The 14,537-nt window shown below is 34.4% G+C and overlaps 2 protein-coding genes and 1 pseudogene across 2 annotated transcripts; 1 reads left to right on the forward strand and 2 right to left on the reverse strand.

Moving 5' to 3' along the window:
* Positions 1 to 2,178: 2,178 nt before the first annotated feature.
* On the forward strand, positions 2,179 to 3,455 carry LOC120170345 (annotated as a pseudogene).
* A 956-nt stretch (positions 3,456 to 4,411) lies between these two features.
* On the reverse strand, positions 4,412 to 7,363 carry LOC120170408 (dynein regulatory complex subunit 3). The gene is made up of 10 exons (XM_039178342.1): positions 7,210 to 7,363; positions 7,022 to 7,093; positions 6,845 to 6,937; positions 6,674 to 6,755; positions 6,525 to 6,581; positions 5,934 to 5,998; positions 5,751 to 5,846; positions 5,477 to 5,563; positions 5,292 to 5,372; positions 4,412 to 5,152 (listed from the first exon to the last, which is right to left on the reverse strand). The coding sequence occupies exons 1-10, from the start codon at positions 7,306 to 7,308 to the stop codon at positions 4,412 to 4,414; spliced, it is 1,473 nt and encodes a 490-aa protein (XP_039034273.1). The 5' UTR covers positions 7,309 to 7,363.
* Positions 7,364 to 7,960: 597 nt separating this feature from the next.
* On the reverse strand, positions 7,961 to 8,886 carry LOC120170347 (casparian strip membrane protein 1-like). Its single transcript, XM_039178304.1, has 3 exons — positions 8,561 to 8,886; positions 8,247 to 8,370; positions 7,961 to 8,176 (listed from the first exon to the last, which is right to left on the reverse strand). Exons 1-3 carry the CDS (start codon positions 8,842 to 8,844, stop codon positions 7,961 to 7,963), a joined length of 624 nt encoding a protein of 207 aa, XP_039034235.1. The 5' UTR covers positions 8,845 to 8,886.
* Between the last annotated feature and the right edge of the window lie 5,651 nt (positions 8,887 to 14,537).

The following is a 14,537-nucleotide window of genomic DNA, read 5'->3' on the forward strand; positions in this document are numbered from 1 at the left end:
CTTCATGTATGTTATGCTGTCCGAGGTCAATCCCAAGTGCCCTCGATGCAAGAGTACCGTCTTCCTTGATTTTCTTAACAACGAGAACGCCAAATGGACAAAGAACTGATCATAAAGAATGTGTAAGATTTGCTTTTTGTTTTTTGTTTGTGTAATGATAATAAAGTTCGAAATTGAATAAGGTTTGTAAAAATTAAGATTTAAACTCTAAATCTCAATTTTCATTTCAGTCAATTATATGCTATGGACTCGTTCACTTATGGGATTAATAGTTTTTTTCGTGTACTTTTATTCTTATTCCGTCGTCTAAAATAATTTGGACCGATTGCTGGGGCAGAGCTAGAAAAATTATTTTAGATGACAATTTAGAGAGTTTATTTTTCGATGTCAAATTTAAAAATTGTATGAATTTTTTTAAGTGGATGAAAATGAATAATGAGCGTCAATTTATATTTAAAGATGCTAATATTTTGTTAAAAATATGTTAGTTTTGTCTTTTAAAAAATTATATAAATAATTTTTTTCAATTTTTTTGAGTGTCATATGACACTCCTCTTTATAAGCTGGCTCCTCCAATGAACAAAGGGGTATTAAAATGAAACTAAACTAAACGTTACATGTAGTTTTGAAAAAAAAATTGAATATTAAGATAAAATAAAAGTAATAATTTAAGTACTAAATTTGAATTATTCACGCTGAGAATTGTTTCTTAAAAGTTCTTTAAAGGGTTGGCACATAAGAAAACGACTGAATCACGTGCAAGAGAGTACTCGTAGGACTAACAAATTGTTTAGTAGTTCGGTACAACCCATGCAGGACTTGTATAATTTAACGATTTCTAAAAGCAAAATTGTACGTATGTTAATACTTCCATGTATTCTATTGTATTGTTGATTCTATTTTTTAAAGTGTTCATATTTTATGTATTTTAGAATTTAAATATGAAGATATAATCTTTCAAAAACCTCTAAATATGTATCTTTTCTTTTTAATTTTTAAACATATCTATGTCGAAATTTTATTGTCCGATCCCCGGTGACGGAACTTGGTGATAGAGTTTGGGAGGGTCAACTTAAAACTTTAAAGAGTTTAGAGGTTTAAATTAAAATTTTTAAAAAATTGGAAGGGTTTAGTTTATGTTTTTTATAATAAAAAAATTAGGGTCTAACTAAATTTTTTTGAAACTTTGAGAGGCCTAATGAGAATTTTTAAAAATTATGGAAGAACATTCAAAAAAAATTAAAATATAATCCGAATTTCTAAAAATGGGGGATTAATTTTTTTTTATTTTAAGATTCTAAATTATATTTTTAAAATTTTGAGGGGTTATAGCCCCACTAGTCCCTCTTGAGTTCTGTCACTGTCGATCCCATAATAACATAGTTTTAACATGTTATAATCATGTTTAAGGAAGAGTTGGATTACGGATATGTCATAATCATGTGATATCAATAGTAAAATAGAAGATTATTCTTTTTAGAGTTATTGAGTTCGTATAGTTACGTCTGTAGAATGTGTGAATATTGTTAATAGATTGAGAAAGATCCGAATATATACTATTTAAGACTGATTTAACCTAAGTCTGAACTCATCCCATTCAAAATCTGAAAAAAAAAAAGTTTGAATATGTAAATGAATGTGCATTCAGTTTTTTTTTCTTTTTTTCTTTTCTGTGAGTGAATGTGCATTCATTAAGATACTCACATGGTAATATTTAGAGAAATAAATTAAAATATATTATTTTTTTCCTTTTTTATGATTTGAACGTGCATTCATTAAGAAAAAATATTACTATATTTTAATTTATATCTCTAAATATTACCATGTCGAGTAAAATTACGTAGAATAGACGAAAAAAATTGATTTTAGACTCCTTGTCTTTAATTGTTCACTTTCAAAATCGATAAGGACTAAATTAATTGTTTATCTTTTTTAGAGGGATCAATTTATCTAATTTCAAAATTGAGAAAATATTTGAAACTTTTAGAACATGTTATGCTTTAGATTGTGCTATATACTGACTTAGATCAGATGAATTGGTCATTTATGTTACTCGGATTCGACCATACGTGTTAGACATGATAAATATCAAATACGGGTGTTCGGTTTTTTAAGTTATTCCGAATTTTTTGTCGGATCATATCCGGATATTCGTCCGATACAAGTGTCGGATATATGTGACTCATGCTAATTGCAGGTCCTGAAGTTGAGCGCTTGGCAGCCATGGCTGGGAAGTATAAGGTGTACTTGGTAATGGGAGTGATCGAGAGGGACGGATATACCTTATATTGCTCGGTTCTGTTTTTCGACTCGCAATGACGGTTCCTCAGGAAACACCGGAAGATCATGCCTACGGCGTTGGAGCGACTAATTTGGGGGTACGGAGACGGATCAACGAGTCCGGTTTTCGAGACTGATCGGGAAAATCGGCGCAACAATTTGTTGGGAAAATAGAATGCCACTTCTAAGGACTGCAATGTATGCAAAAGGTTGGATTTTTGGACCTTCACTACTTTCAATTCCTTTGGAGTATACATCAGTGGTTGTGTTACCCCCAAACCAGTGGTTTTCGACTTCTAGGTTTAGTCTTACAAAACTTGACATCAAGTTCGAGAATTGTCACACTTTAGCTCCTAGAAATGTGACCATAATTCTCGAACTCGTTCGTTCTATGAGCTATGCTTATGAAAACTATCTTCTTGAGCTCATCTTTGAGAGGCTTTTAATGTTTGTAGGTATTGAAATATATTGTGCACCTACTACTGGTTCCAGGGATGTGTGGCAAGCATCGATGACACATATGACATATCGCTCTCGAGGGCGGGTGTTTTGTTTTGTCGGCCAACCAGTTCTGTCGTAGGGCCGACTACCCGCCTTCTCCGGAATATATGTTTTACGGGACCGAAGACGAGCTCACCCCGCATTCTGTCGTCTGTGCTGGAGGGAGTGTCATAATATCACCATCTGGTGCTATTCTGGCAGGACCCCATTACGAAGGGGAGGCACTTGTATCAGCAATTCTAGGTTTGTACAATATGTCCATGTTTTTATCTGTATATGTTCGTGCAGGTAGAATTACTGTTTCCGATCGATCTCCGCCGGTCGTATTGCATTTTGTAAAAAAACTTAAGACTTACTTTCTTTGGTGAATAACTAGAAATGACGATGACAACTAAATGACTCCCAGATCTCGGAGAAATAGCTCGGGCAAAATTTGATTTCGATGCGGTCGGGCATAATTCGAGACCGGAAGTGTTCAGCTTGATCGTGAGAGATGATCCAGCGAAGCTAGTCACTTCCACTTCGACATCGGAGGAGAAGGAAGACAGTGACTCAAAGTTATCTTACAAGTTATAAAACCATCTGATAACTATCTTATTTTTCTTTTATGTGCATTCGAATAAGTTATTCGGACCTGGGTGAGTGTCGGATATGAATAATATTCATTTCTTTGATTGTGTGTTCGGGAATCAGTAGTCGTTGAGAGAAATCCGACGGTTTAAAATTATAGACGAACATAACGCTAGATAAATAATTTAAGAATAATTTGATTTTTCTTCGTTTATCAAGTTATATAAATAAACATGACCAAGTATAAGTTTCATTTATTTAAACAAACTGAACGCAAAGAAATATTTAATTTATTTATAAACAATGCATTTTTTTTAATTTTGTCCAAAAAACCAAACAAAACTCGTTTACCGTTTCATTATAAACACAAGAAGTTTATTGTTTGATTATTATATAATGAATTATTACGCTACATGCCCTCAAACTAAAATTTTAATTTTAAATCAGTCTTCAAAATTTTGAACATTTTAATTCCATCATCAAACTATGAATCTCAATCTATTCTGTCCATTACACACGACAATCTCTGACCAGGCCATGTGGCTTCAAGAAATATGCCATTGAAATAACAAGATAAAATGAGATTTAAGCTACAGTACATGAGGTAATAAGATATTAAGTCTTATTTATATATAGTATATTATTAATATTTTTAGCATTTTAATTCTAAAAAACAAAACTATGTTCATGTTTTTCTACCATTAATGTTCAGAACGAATTCGTTTAAACACGACCTCATACTTTTAAATGAAGGTACAACTTCAAAATTCTTAACAAACACAAACGAAACGCAATATAAATGAATACGCACAACGGTCAAATTCGGTTCGTTTACACCTCATCATTCACATCATACTGCACTGCATTTTCACGAGTTTAATGACAAATTTCTTATAGGATGACGCTGAAAGTGCAAGTTTGAAAAATAGCAATTCATATGGTTAAAACAACTACTAGCAAGATATTAAACGAAACCGAAATTCACCCAAGGTATTAGGAAGTTTAGCAAAAAGATACCTCAGGGGACACGACCGAAATTAGCCGCCGCAAATAATCTGATTCATTCGTCATCCCAGGTCGATGCACCACCCATTCCAACTTCAATTGCTGGGGACAACTGAAGTTCGGCAAGCATGACATGTTTACCTTTCTTCTTTTTGGCAGGGTAGGTAACTGAGTGATCAGATGATTTCGTATATTGATCGGCTCTATCAACTATCTTCCTTTTACAGTCATCTATTGGATCTGCAGCATCATTTGCGAATAGCTCTGTGAAAGAGGCACCGGAGTCATCAATAATGTCTAGTTCAGCCCGTTTCTCTAGCATTTTCTTCTTCTTTGGTTTCTCTTCGCCTGCAATACCATCCTCGTGTACCGAAACTTCCTTTTTCGACTGCTTATCATTTGTTTTCCTCCCTTTCTGTGTAATATTTTTCTCTGCATCAAGACGACTAAGATTTTCTTGTTCCCCCTTCGATTTTTTCTTTTCATTCTTTTCAACAACAATACCATCCCCCTCATCAACGGAAACTTTGTCGTTTCCTTTCTTCTTTTTCCTCTTCGATTCTTTCTCAGTATCAAGATCAGGAGCATTATCATGATTAACATCTTGTTTCTCAACCGACACCTGAAATTCGGGGTTCTTTTTTCTTTTCTGACCCTTTTTGTCCTCCATGTAAATATCCTCCGTGTAATCCATACTATGCGAAGCAACGGCAACGGTCTCACTATCTTTATTTTTCACGCTTTTATCAATTGGTCTAGCATTGAATATCTGTAAGTTAGGCAGTAACCTTTTAACCTGCGGCAGTGTCGTTTTAGAAATCACGTCATGAGACTAAGGCTTACAATAAATAGAGAAAGACTAATGTAGGCAAGAAAAACGTATAGAAGAAAAACACAATCTTTAAAACACGGGAAAAAATGTAAGGAAAGCATACCTTCTTTGCTAATTTATCTTTTTCAGCTATGGGATTTCCTTGTAGGTTGAGATTCTTCAGATTGACCAATGAATCCAGTGCCTGTTATTTAGATTGTTGTCAATGAAACACGCAGATAATGCATTTCGTTGGTAGAAAAAAGTAGAACCAGAAAAAAGAAGATAAGTTTGATTGCTACTACTAACCTTCAACTCTGACCATCTAGTGATTAAGTTATTTCCCAAATCCAAATTTTGAATTTTTTTATTGTAAGATAACTCAGCCGGAAGAATCTGGACAATTCATACACATGAACAGAGGGTGGGAGAAGAGATATAAGTTGTCAATCAACGAATTGGAAGCATAAACTAGAGGGTAAGGAAACAGGAAAAAATAATGGAAGTACCTAATTGATACATCATCAAGGCTAAAATGAATAAAACATGCATACTCGGAAAGTCATAGTGTAAAAGAACTTACCTTGATATCATTGTGAGCAAGTCGAAGCTCTTTTAATTCAACACAGCACTTGAGTGACGATTCAATAGCTTGGATTTGGCAGTTAGATGCAGAGAACTGGAACCAAGAGTCATCGGAAAAGCTTTAGGAGTAATCAAGGTAAATTGAATCCAATAATATATGAATAATGGAAGGAATCAACACCTTTGTAATAGATTTCAGCTTCATAAGGGAACTGCCAATTTTGGTGATAGGATTCCTAGAAAGCACTGCAGGAAATTCCAGGCAAATAGTATGATCCAAGCTAAAACCGAATAAGAGATATCTAAAACACTAGTACAAAGGTAAACTGGTTCTATCATCTCATTTAGTTTAGCTATATGTGAATGAAACTAAGAGAAGCAAAGGTTGTGATATTGGCATACTGTCTCTGTGACACAAATAAGAACGGGATTTTCATGTTTAAAGGTATTTTTTACATCCTTTGATGATCAAAACCTTCATGGTGCTTAAGAATCGAACTTTTTAGATTAATTCCCACATCGACATCAGAAAGGATTCCAATTATAATCTTCTCTAAAACAAGAAATCAAAGTCACTTAACGACAAGGAAAAATATCTTAAAAACATATCTAGAGGGGATCATTTGGAAAGCAGTTCCCTTCCCACTTCAGAATAACAAAGTCGTATTCTTAATAACTTTGTGGTTTCAAAACAATTTCATTCTAGGTTGGCATTAAACCCTAAGCCAACAACAAAGTAATGAATGTCAAGATGACGATTACAAACACATACCGAGAGTGTTCAAATCTTTCATTTCGTCGAGTCCGCATATGGAAACAAGCTGGTTATCTGCATAGCCGAAGAAAGAATGGTAGAGTACAGAAGACAAAATTCAAAAAGGGTCTTTGAAAAAGGTGGTGCATTTGTATAACAAATATTACCATTCAGAATTAATGCGCGTAGATTAACAAGAGGCTTAACCTCTTCCATTGATCTAAGCTTGTTTTTGCCTGCATTCAACACCTAATTCAAAAACAACCGAATCATAAACGTGATTCATTTCAGTTTGGAATTTAAGAAGAGACACAAGTTTGTTTTATTCTGCCCCTTACAGTGAGCTTAGTGAGTCCTTCAATTCCTTCCAAAGTTTCCAATTTGTTTTGAACAACCGATAACCACTTCAAGTTAACGCAAGACTTCAATCCCTATAAGTTGAAATTGAAATCGAAAATTAAAATTAGGTTACATTTTAATCGTTACTTAATAAGTAAAGCTGAAAGAAGAAAAACCTGGAGCGAAGTGAGATTGTTAAAGGCGAGGTCGAGCCTCTCCAAGTTTTTGAATTCAGCCAAGCAAGAAACCTGTTCAAAATTAAAAAAAAATAATAATAGAGAGAGAAAAGAGCACATATTAGACAAAAAGGAAATGGAAGGCAATGCGAGAGAGAGGAACGGCGGCGGTGTCGGCGGCTACGTACATCGGAGAGAGCTTTGTGGGATAGAGAGAGGGAGGTGATGGAGGCAGGATCACGAGTCTTCCCGTCTTTCAAGAGATGCTCTTTCGTCAAGCGAGCCATGGCGGTATAAAGCCCTAGGGTTTTTTTTTCACTCCTGAGAAGTGGCGGCGATAACAGTGTAGTCGTTTTTGTAGAAACTGCAGGACACGTGATTGAGCCGTCGACGGGCCCAAGGGTCGGGTTGGATCTATCGGGTTGAATTTAAGTCCAAAAAGTTCATCGGATTCGGATGTAGATAAAAATGGGTCATATTCTACAAAATTTAAATGCTTAATTAAAAAAAATAAGTACGTAAAATACAAATTTTATCATTTAAATATTTAAAAAAAATTTATTTAAATGATTATATAAAATATATTATATTTTTCATTTAATTATCTTAAACATTTTCAATTCGATGTTAATCGTATTTGACTTATTTAAACTCTTATTAATTTTTAATATGATTACAACTATTTTTCTGACATAATGAAAATTTACAAAAACATTGATTTGCAAACAATAGGAAGCTGGAACAACAAAAGATAGATTTGTATTCATACAAGGATTTACATACATTCAAAGTAGCACAACACTTTATATTAAAATCAAACCACACATTAATCTTCACACTTCACCAATAAAACACAATTGTCGATATTTCAATTTTTTCGAGAAGTTTAAGAAGTATCATCCATCGTAGAACCGAGACATCGACATATTTGAGAGGTTTTCAACTTCTTTTAAGAGAAAAAGCCGAAAGGATAAGCATAAATAAGAGGAGAGCGCCGGCTATGAGAGAACCCACGACTGCTCCACTCACACTCTGGCAGAAATCGCCAAACTGTTGGCAAAATGGAAGCCAGTTCGTGTTCGGGTTCCCGTTGTGAGCCAGATAAATAATCGAAGCTGTGGCCGAGGCCGCGGCTATCGTTAAACCCGCCATCGCCTGTAACAAACCATGACAGATTAAGCCAACTAATATAGATTGGATACTGATGATGATCATGTATACTTACGGCGTCGAATATGACAAGGAGGAGTCGCGGAGTTGTTGCAAATGGACGGATAATACAAATGATGGAGAATGGCAATGAAAGGACAAGGTAACCAGTAACTATGGCGTTTGCTATCATGAAAAACCTGTATAACAAGCGATGTTTATATGATTTTTTTAAGATTATTATATGCTTGACGGACATAAATTATTAGGTTAAGGTATAAATTTAGAAAATGTTAAAGATGAAAATAGATCATCAATAATCATTATTAATAAAATATTTTAAAATATACGATAATTTTAAAATAGTCGGTTAGTAGAAACAATACGTACACCAAAGTCGGAATATCATTGTACTGAGCTTGGAACTGGAAGAACTGAGTGAAAAAAGGGAGAGTTTGTTGAGCGCTCCCCACCGTTACGGCGGCACCTATGGTGGCTCCCATAGCGCACAGTCTTAAAATGAAGTCACCTATGGCCAACCCTTTTTTCACTCCCCGTCTCTGTGGTGGTTCAACGCCGCCGTTCGAAGAGACAAATAACGGGGCTTTGCCCTTGGACTTGGACTTGGTGTCGGGGATGTTGATTGATGTCTCGACGGCTTTATCAGTCGCCATTAGAGATGTTTTGTAAGGAGAAAAGGAATAGTGAAAAAGAAGGTTCGTGGTAGGGCGGATCTAATAAGAGGTTTTGTTATGAAGAATCCCTTGTACGACACAGCCTTATATAGGGATGGAATATGATTGTGTATTATTGAATTAAATTATATATTTATTATTTGATTGGATTTTAATATCGAGACATATTATCAAACATTTAGGAAATTGACAGAATTAGGGTAATATTGTAAGCGGCCAAATTATTTAGTTCAATAGGACAACTTGATTTTTATTTTGGGATTTATGGTAAATGCTACAATAGAGTTGGAATTCATTATGCCAGCGTAAAGAATTTCGTAAGATATATTTTTTAATGAGCCGTGGGACATGGGTCCCATAGGCTGAATATATTTAATATATATAAAGAGATTAATCATGTCCGCATGACGAGTCTTAATAAAAAATATTTTTTTTTGAATTTTAAAAAATATTGTTAAAAATATATATATTATTTTAATGGAAACGGAACTCGTCACACCGCCGTGACGAGTTCCAACTGGTATAAATTTGAATTTCTCGATCGTTGGGGGTGATCGTTGTTAAACGGGCAAATTTTTTTTTGGGATTCATTGGAACTCGTCACGTCGGTGTGACGAGTTCCAATGAATATTTTGGGAGATGATTTTAGTATAAATAGAGGTTTAGGGTGAAGGTTTTGATGTATGAGGAGTGAGAAAAATTTGAGAATATTAAATAATGTGGTTGTGGGAAAAATTTGGGAATGATTTGGCTAACGGTGTTTATGGGTTTGACAACACTGACTCTGAGATCGACGATTCGGATTCAAGCTCTTATTAAGATGAAAAGTGGGGAAAAAGGCAATAAAGTACATAGTTGAAGAACATAAGAAGAATAATATAAAAATGGAATAGGAGAAGAAGAAGAAGTATAAAGATTTACTAAAGCGACGTAGCAAACAACTCGTTGAGAGGAAAGAAAAAATAAAATAAAAATTAGTATAGAAATTGAGAAGAAGAAAAAAGAAAAATACGAAGGTGTCTTAATCCGATGTAGTGAACGAATTGTAGAGAGATCTAAAAAAATAGAAAATGACATATGTACAAATATTTATTTGTATAGTTTTAATTTATGTATGAAGTTGTCTTTATTAATTAAGTAATTATTGGATTAAGTAAACTTATTTAGTAATAATTTACAATTATATAAGAATTAAAGTGAAAGTTTGAAGTAATGATGTTCAACTAAAAAAATCATAAGCATACTGGAAAGAGTACAAGTTTAAAAAAACATAGTTAGAGTACAAACTAAAAACATAGTGAAAAACATAGTTAAAAATGTAAAAGTACAAAAGATAACATAATATTTTTTAACGGCTATTTTAGCGTCCAACCCAATATTTTGGAAGATGAGGACAATACTTTGTGTTATGACATTCACCTCTGCAGTGGCCACAAAGTTTGGGTAGATCTGGCTCTCTTTGAGGATCATCCATATCGGTATGAATTCGACCTGAATCGGCTAGATTCAGGTCAATCTCTTAATTTTCTACGCAATTGAGGATTTGGCAACCATTCATCATAAATTGTGCATGTAGGGTAGTATGCTTTATTTTGGAGGTACTTGAAGTCACAACTGTAAATGTTATTCATAGTGTGCAAGCTATAACAATTATCAGCATATAAGTATGGGTCAACATTAACGTGTATACATGCAGCAACAGTGTGAGCGCATGGGAATCTAAAAGCTTCAAATCGACCATAATCACACCATCTTCTATTCAGATTACCAGTGTATGTTGTCGAATTACCTCCCTCATGTGGTCGAACTAGTGCTTGGACAATGAAATCAGAATCAAGTCTGACAAAATTATGGACAAACATTGATGTCACATGTGTTTGATTCTTTTGCATTGCCTTCTCTAAATTTGGAGCCCAATTTCTCCCATCGCTGATAGTGGCATCAATTTGTGCACTTTTGTCTGCCCATACTTTGCCCAACCTAAAGTAAGTTTCCCTAACAATACTTGCTATCGGGAGATGTCGAGTCCCTTTCAGCACTGAGTTGATACATTCGGCAAGGTTGGTTGTCATATAGTCGTAACGTCGACCCTCAATATCATCTGCTTATAACCATCTCTCCCTAGGGATTTCAGTAGCGAATTCATACACATCATCTCCGTTTCTTTTCAAATTTTCTAGTCGTGCATGGAAGTTTGGTTGAAGTAAAGCATACCCTAAAAAGTAGTAAATTAAATGTTATTGAAAAATAAAATAAAAAAGAACATAAATGAAGCAGAAATAATTAATGAGAAATGATATAATAGTTACCCATGTTGATAATCTCTTTTTTGATCTTTTTTTGCTTAAACCTCTTCATAGCATTAGACGCAATATGACACATACAATATGCATGATATGCATAGGGAGGTGTCTATATACTTTCGGGTCTAGAAATTATGCTTAACAGCCCAAGCGATCAATCCGAGATCATGCAAACCCCATCTTGAGTGACAACATGGGAACACAAGTTGGAGAGAAAGAAATTACAAGTTTACTCGAATTGATTTTTAACAATGACGAAGGAAATGGGGAAAATATTTATGTCTCCATCTTGTGCAACAGCTATCATCAAGACTTGTCTGTAAAGCCCATACAGAAAAGTCCCATCGACTTGAATCATTTGTTTGCAAAATTGAAACCCTTCAATAATTGAATTAATTCCCATAACAAGCCACCAAAAATTCTTTTTCCAAGGATAACGTCTTCTTGCAGCGTGACTGCAGGAAGAGTAACATTGATTTCAGGGATGAAAAATTACATTGCTTGCAGCAGACGTGGTAGCTCATTATATGACTGATCACAATCACCATACAACAAGGTCATTGCTTCCTTTTTAGCCATACATGCCTCGTAATAAGTCGGAATATAACCAAATGTATTTCAAATGGATGTCACTAACACAGAAATGAGTACTCTTGGATTTTTTCCACCAATAGCTTGACATAAAAGTATATGACATCTGAATCTAAATGTTTGTGGTATCATCTACTTACATCCAACATCATGGTGTATACACCTTGTTGAGTTAATCAATCGATTAAATCGGCCAAGAGGGGGTGAATTGGCAATTAAAAATTTGGTGGAAGCTTTTATAGAAAATTGAAAGTAATTTGTACAGCGATTTAGAGTGGTTCGACTTTCTCAACCAAAGTCTACGTCCACTACCTTAGCTATCCACACTAAGGATTTTCCAACAAATTCACTAATTTGTTCTTTCTTTTGAGGACAAAGAGATAACCTTACAACTCCCTCAAGAATATACCCCAATTCTTGAGAACACTCTTTCTCAAAGAGAAGATTACAAATTCGTAAACTTAATGAAAAACCTCACAAGGAAAATGTGTTTACACAATTCTATAACAAAGAAAGAACACTCAAGAATAATACAATTGAGCACAATAAGTGTTATTGAAAGCAAAAATGAATATTGAATGGAATAGGCTTGAAAATGCTCAAACTTGAGGTTTGATGCTTTCTCTTTGATTCTCTCTGGATTCTTGTTGATTGTTGTTTCTTGTTGATTGTTGTTTCTTGTTGTTGATCAATGGCTTCTAAGCTTGTTTAAATACTTCTTCAATTGATTATGAACGTTGGGGATGATTAGTGGAGTCAATGGAGCCGTTTAAGTGTGAAAACAATTAATAAAATCAGTTAGGAGCGTGTGTACATCGATGCATAAGGCTAGTGCATCGGTACATTATGTGTAAAATTCAAATATTTCGACCATTGGAAGACTTAGTGCATCGGTACATTGAGGGTGCATCGATGCATAAAACACATTCGGTGTTTTAAAATAGTCTGAGTGCATCGATGCATAGCTTGTGCATCGGTGCATTGAATGCATTCGATGTTTCTATTTGTTCAAGAGTGCATCGATGCATATAGAGTGCATCGGTACACTAAATGCATTCGAAATTCAATTTAATTGAGAGTGCATCGATGCATGGACTAGTGCATCAGTACATCTCTTTGAAAATTGAATTTTTTGCTTGGTTGTGGTTCGAAATACTTTGTTAAAATTGTTTCAAAAATATTTTAAGTATAAAACACAACTTTACACTTTAGTAAGGATTGAAATTGAACTTTGAAAAACTTGGAGTAATATTTTGATATTCAAATAAATATATCGAATATACTTTAGAAAATCTTATGTAAAATCTTAAAATTCATTTAACTTAATTTGTTATATCAAAACATCAAAATGTTTTCAACAATCTCCCCCTTTTTGATATAACAAAACATTTTAGTAATTTTAAGATTTTTGAAATAAAGTTTTGAAATTACTCCCCCTTTCTTTAACATTAACACTTCTCCACCTTTTTGTTAAATCATAAAGGCTCTCAAACGTTTTTAAATAAGGTTTTGAAAAATTAGCCAATTGATATTTAGAAATTTAAAGCTTAAACTGCTAAGATCACAATCAAGAAAGGTTAACCGTTAGTTTCATAAAACAATATTCATATAAAATGTGTAATGGAGAATTGGTCATATATGTCTAACTGATGCAAAAATTAAGATAAACCAATAGAAGTTCAACAATCAAATATATAACTATAAGTTCAAGCATCCAAGCAACCAAAACATAAATCCAAACATATAATCATCCAAAACAATCCAAGAACATCAAAATGTTTATCAATCCAAGTCCTAAATCCAAGAAAGCATGGCAAGTAAAGATCTACTCCATCGGAGGGTCGGGAGGAGGAGGATAATGTGCTCGTACTTCAAGAGTGAGAGCATCCATACGTTCACGCATCTCCCGTTGAAACTTAGTTATATGAGATTCCATGGATGTAAACCTCAGATCAAACGAATCTAAGAAGGATTGAAAATATGGTGGCGTTTGATCTTCTTGCTGTGTCGGATCTTGATGCTGCTCTGGCTCGTCGTCGAGTACGTGATCGTCAATATCTTGCATTAGTTGTTGAAGCTTGGGATCATCGTCAGTAGCCGGTGCCGAAGGAGGAGGAACACGAGAAGAGATAGGAGCAGAAGGGGCTCGTGAAGAACTGGCTTCCGGAGTTTGCTTATTGGGTCGAAAGACCCATTGACCAGTTTCCTCATCCTTTTTCCAATCAGCTTTCTTCAAGGAAGAGAGATTGATTTGGTTTTGTAGAGGGATGGGATTGTCAAGAGAAACTCTAAGATCGAGTTTGATAAAAAGATTACTAAGTAGACACCCATACACTAAAGTTTCGACATGTTTAGAGGGGACAACATTTATAGTATCTACTAGTTCACTAAAAATGATTTGTGGCAAATTTATCTTTCTATTATGTTGTATACAATGTATCCACTATATATCCCTAACACGAAGAGTGGAATACCTACCTCCGGATGGTCTAAACCACCAAGAGATCATTAAATGCAGAAAACAATTGTGATGTGTACGTAAGGTACTAACACTAGTATTAGGAAGATAGGGATATGTCATAGTCTCTTTCTCATAATATAAACCATTGTCATCTAGCCCAAACTGTTTAGCTATCATTTTAGAATCAATATGAATATATTTTCCTAAAAGGTAGGATCTGATTCCTATAGTCCATTTTGACGCTCGTTTTGGATACATACCGCATTAGAGTAGAAAATACAGACCAACTGATGATAGACAATTGGTTTAAGGTGAAA

The sequence above is a fragment of the Hibiscus syriacus genome, unplaced genomic scaffold, assembly GCF_006381635.1.
Source record: "Hibiscus syriacus cultivar Baekdansim isolate YM2019G1 unplaced genomic scaffold, ASM638163v2 tig00111779_pilon, whole genome shotgun sequence".
In the NCBI taxonomy this organism is placed as follows: domain Eukaryota; kingdom Viridiplantae; phylum Streptophyta; class Magnoliopsida; order Malvales; family Malvaceae; genus Hibiscus; species Hibiscus syriacus.

Coding starts and splice junctions, on each gene's coding strand:
- LOC120170408 (XM_039178342.1), bottom strand. CDS start 7,308: ATGGCTCGCTTGACGAAAGAGCATCTCTTGAAAGACGGGAAGACTCGT. Junction 5,999..6,524: donor GAAAGATTTGAACACTCTCG/GTATGTGTTTGT, acceptor AATTTCCTGCAG/TGCTTTCTAGGAATCCTATC. Junction 5,847..5,933: donor AGCTGAAATCTATTACAAAG/GTGTTGATTCCT, acceptor TCTTGGTTCCAG/TTCTCTGCATCTAACTGCCA.
- LOC120170347 (XM_039178304.1), bottom strand. CDS start 8,844: ATGGCGACTGATAAAGCCGTCGAGACATCAATCAACATCCCCGACACC. Junction 8,371..8,560: donor AATGATATTCCGACTTTGGT/GTACGTATTGTT, acceptor CTTGTTATACAG/GTTTTTCATGATAGCAAACG. Junction 8,177..8,246: donor TCCTTGTCATATTCGACGCC/GTAAGTATACAT, acceptor GGTTTGTTACAG/GCGATGGCGGGTTTAACGAT.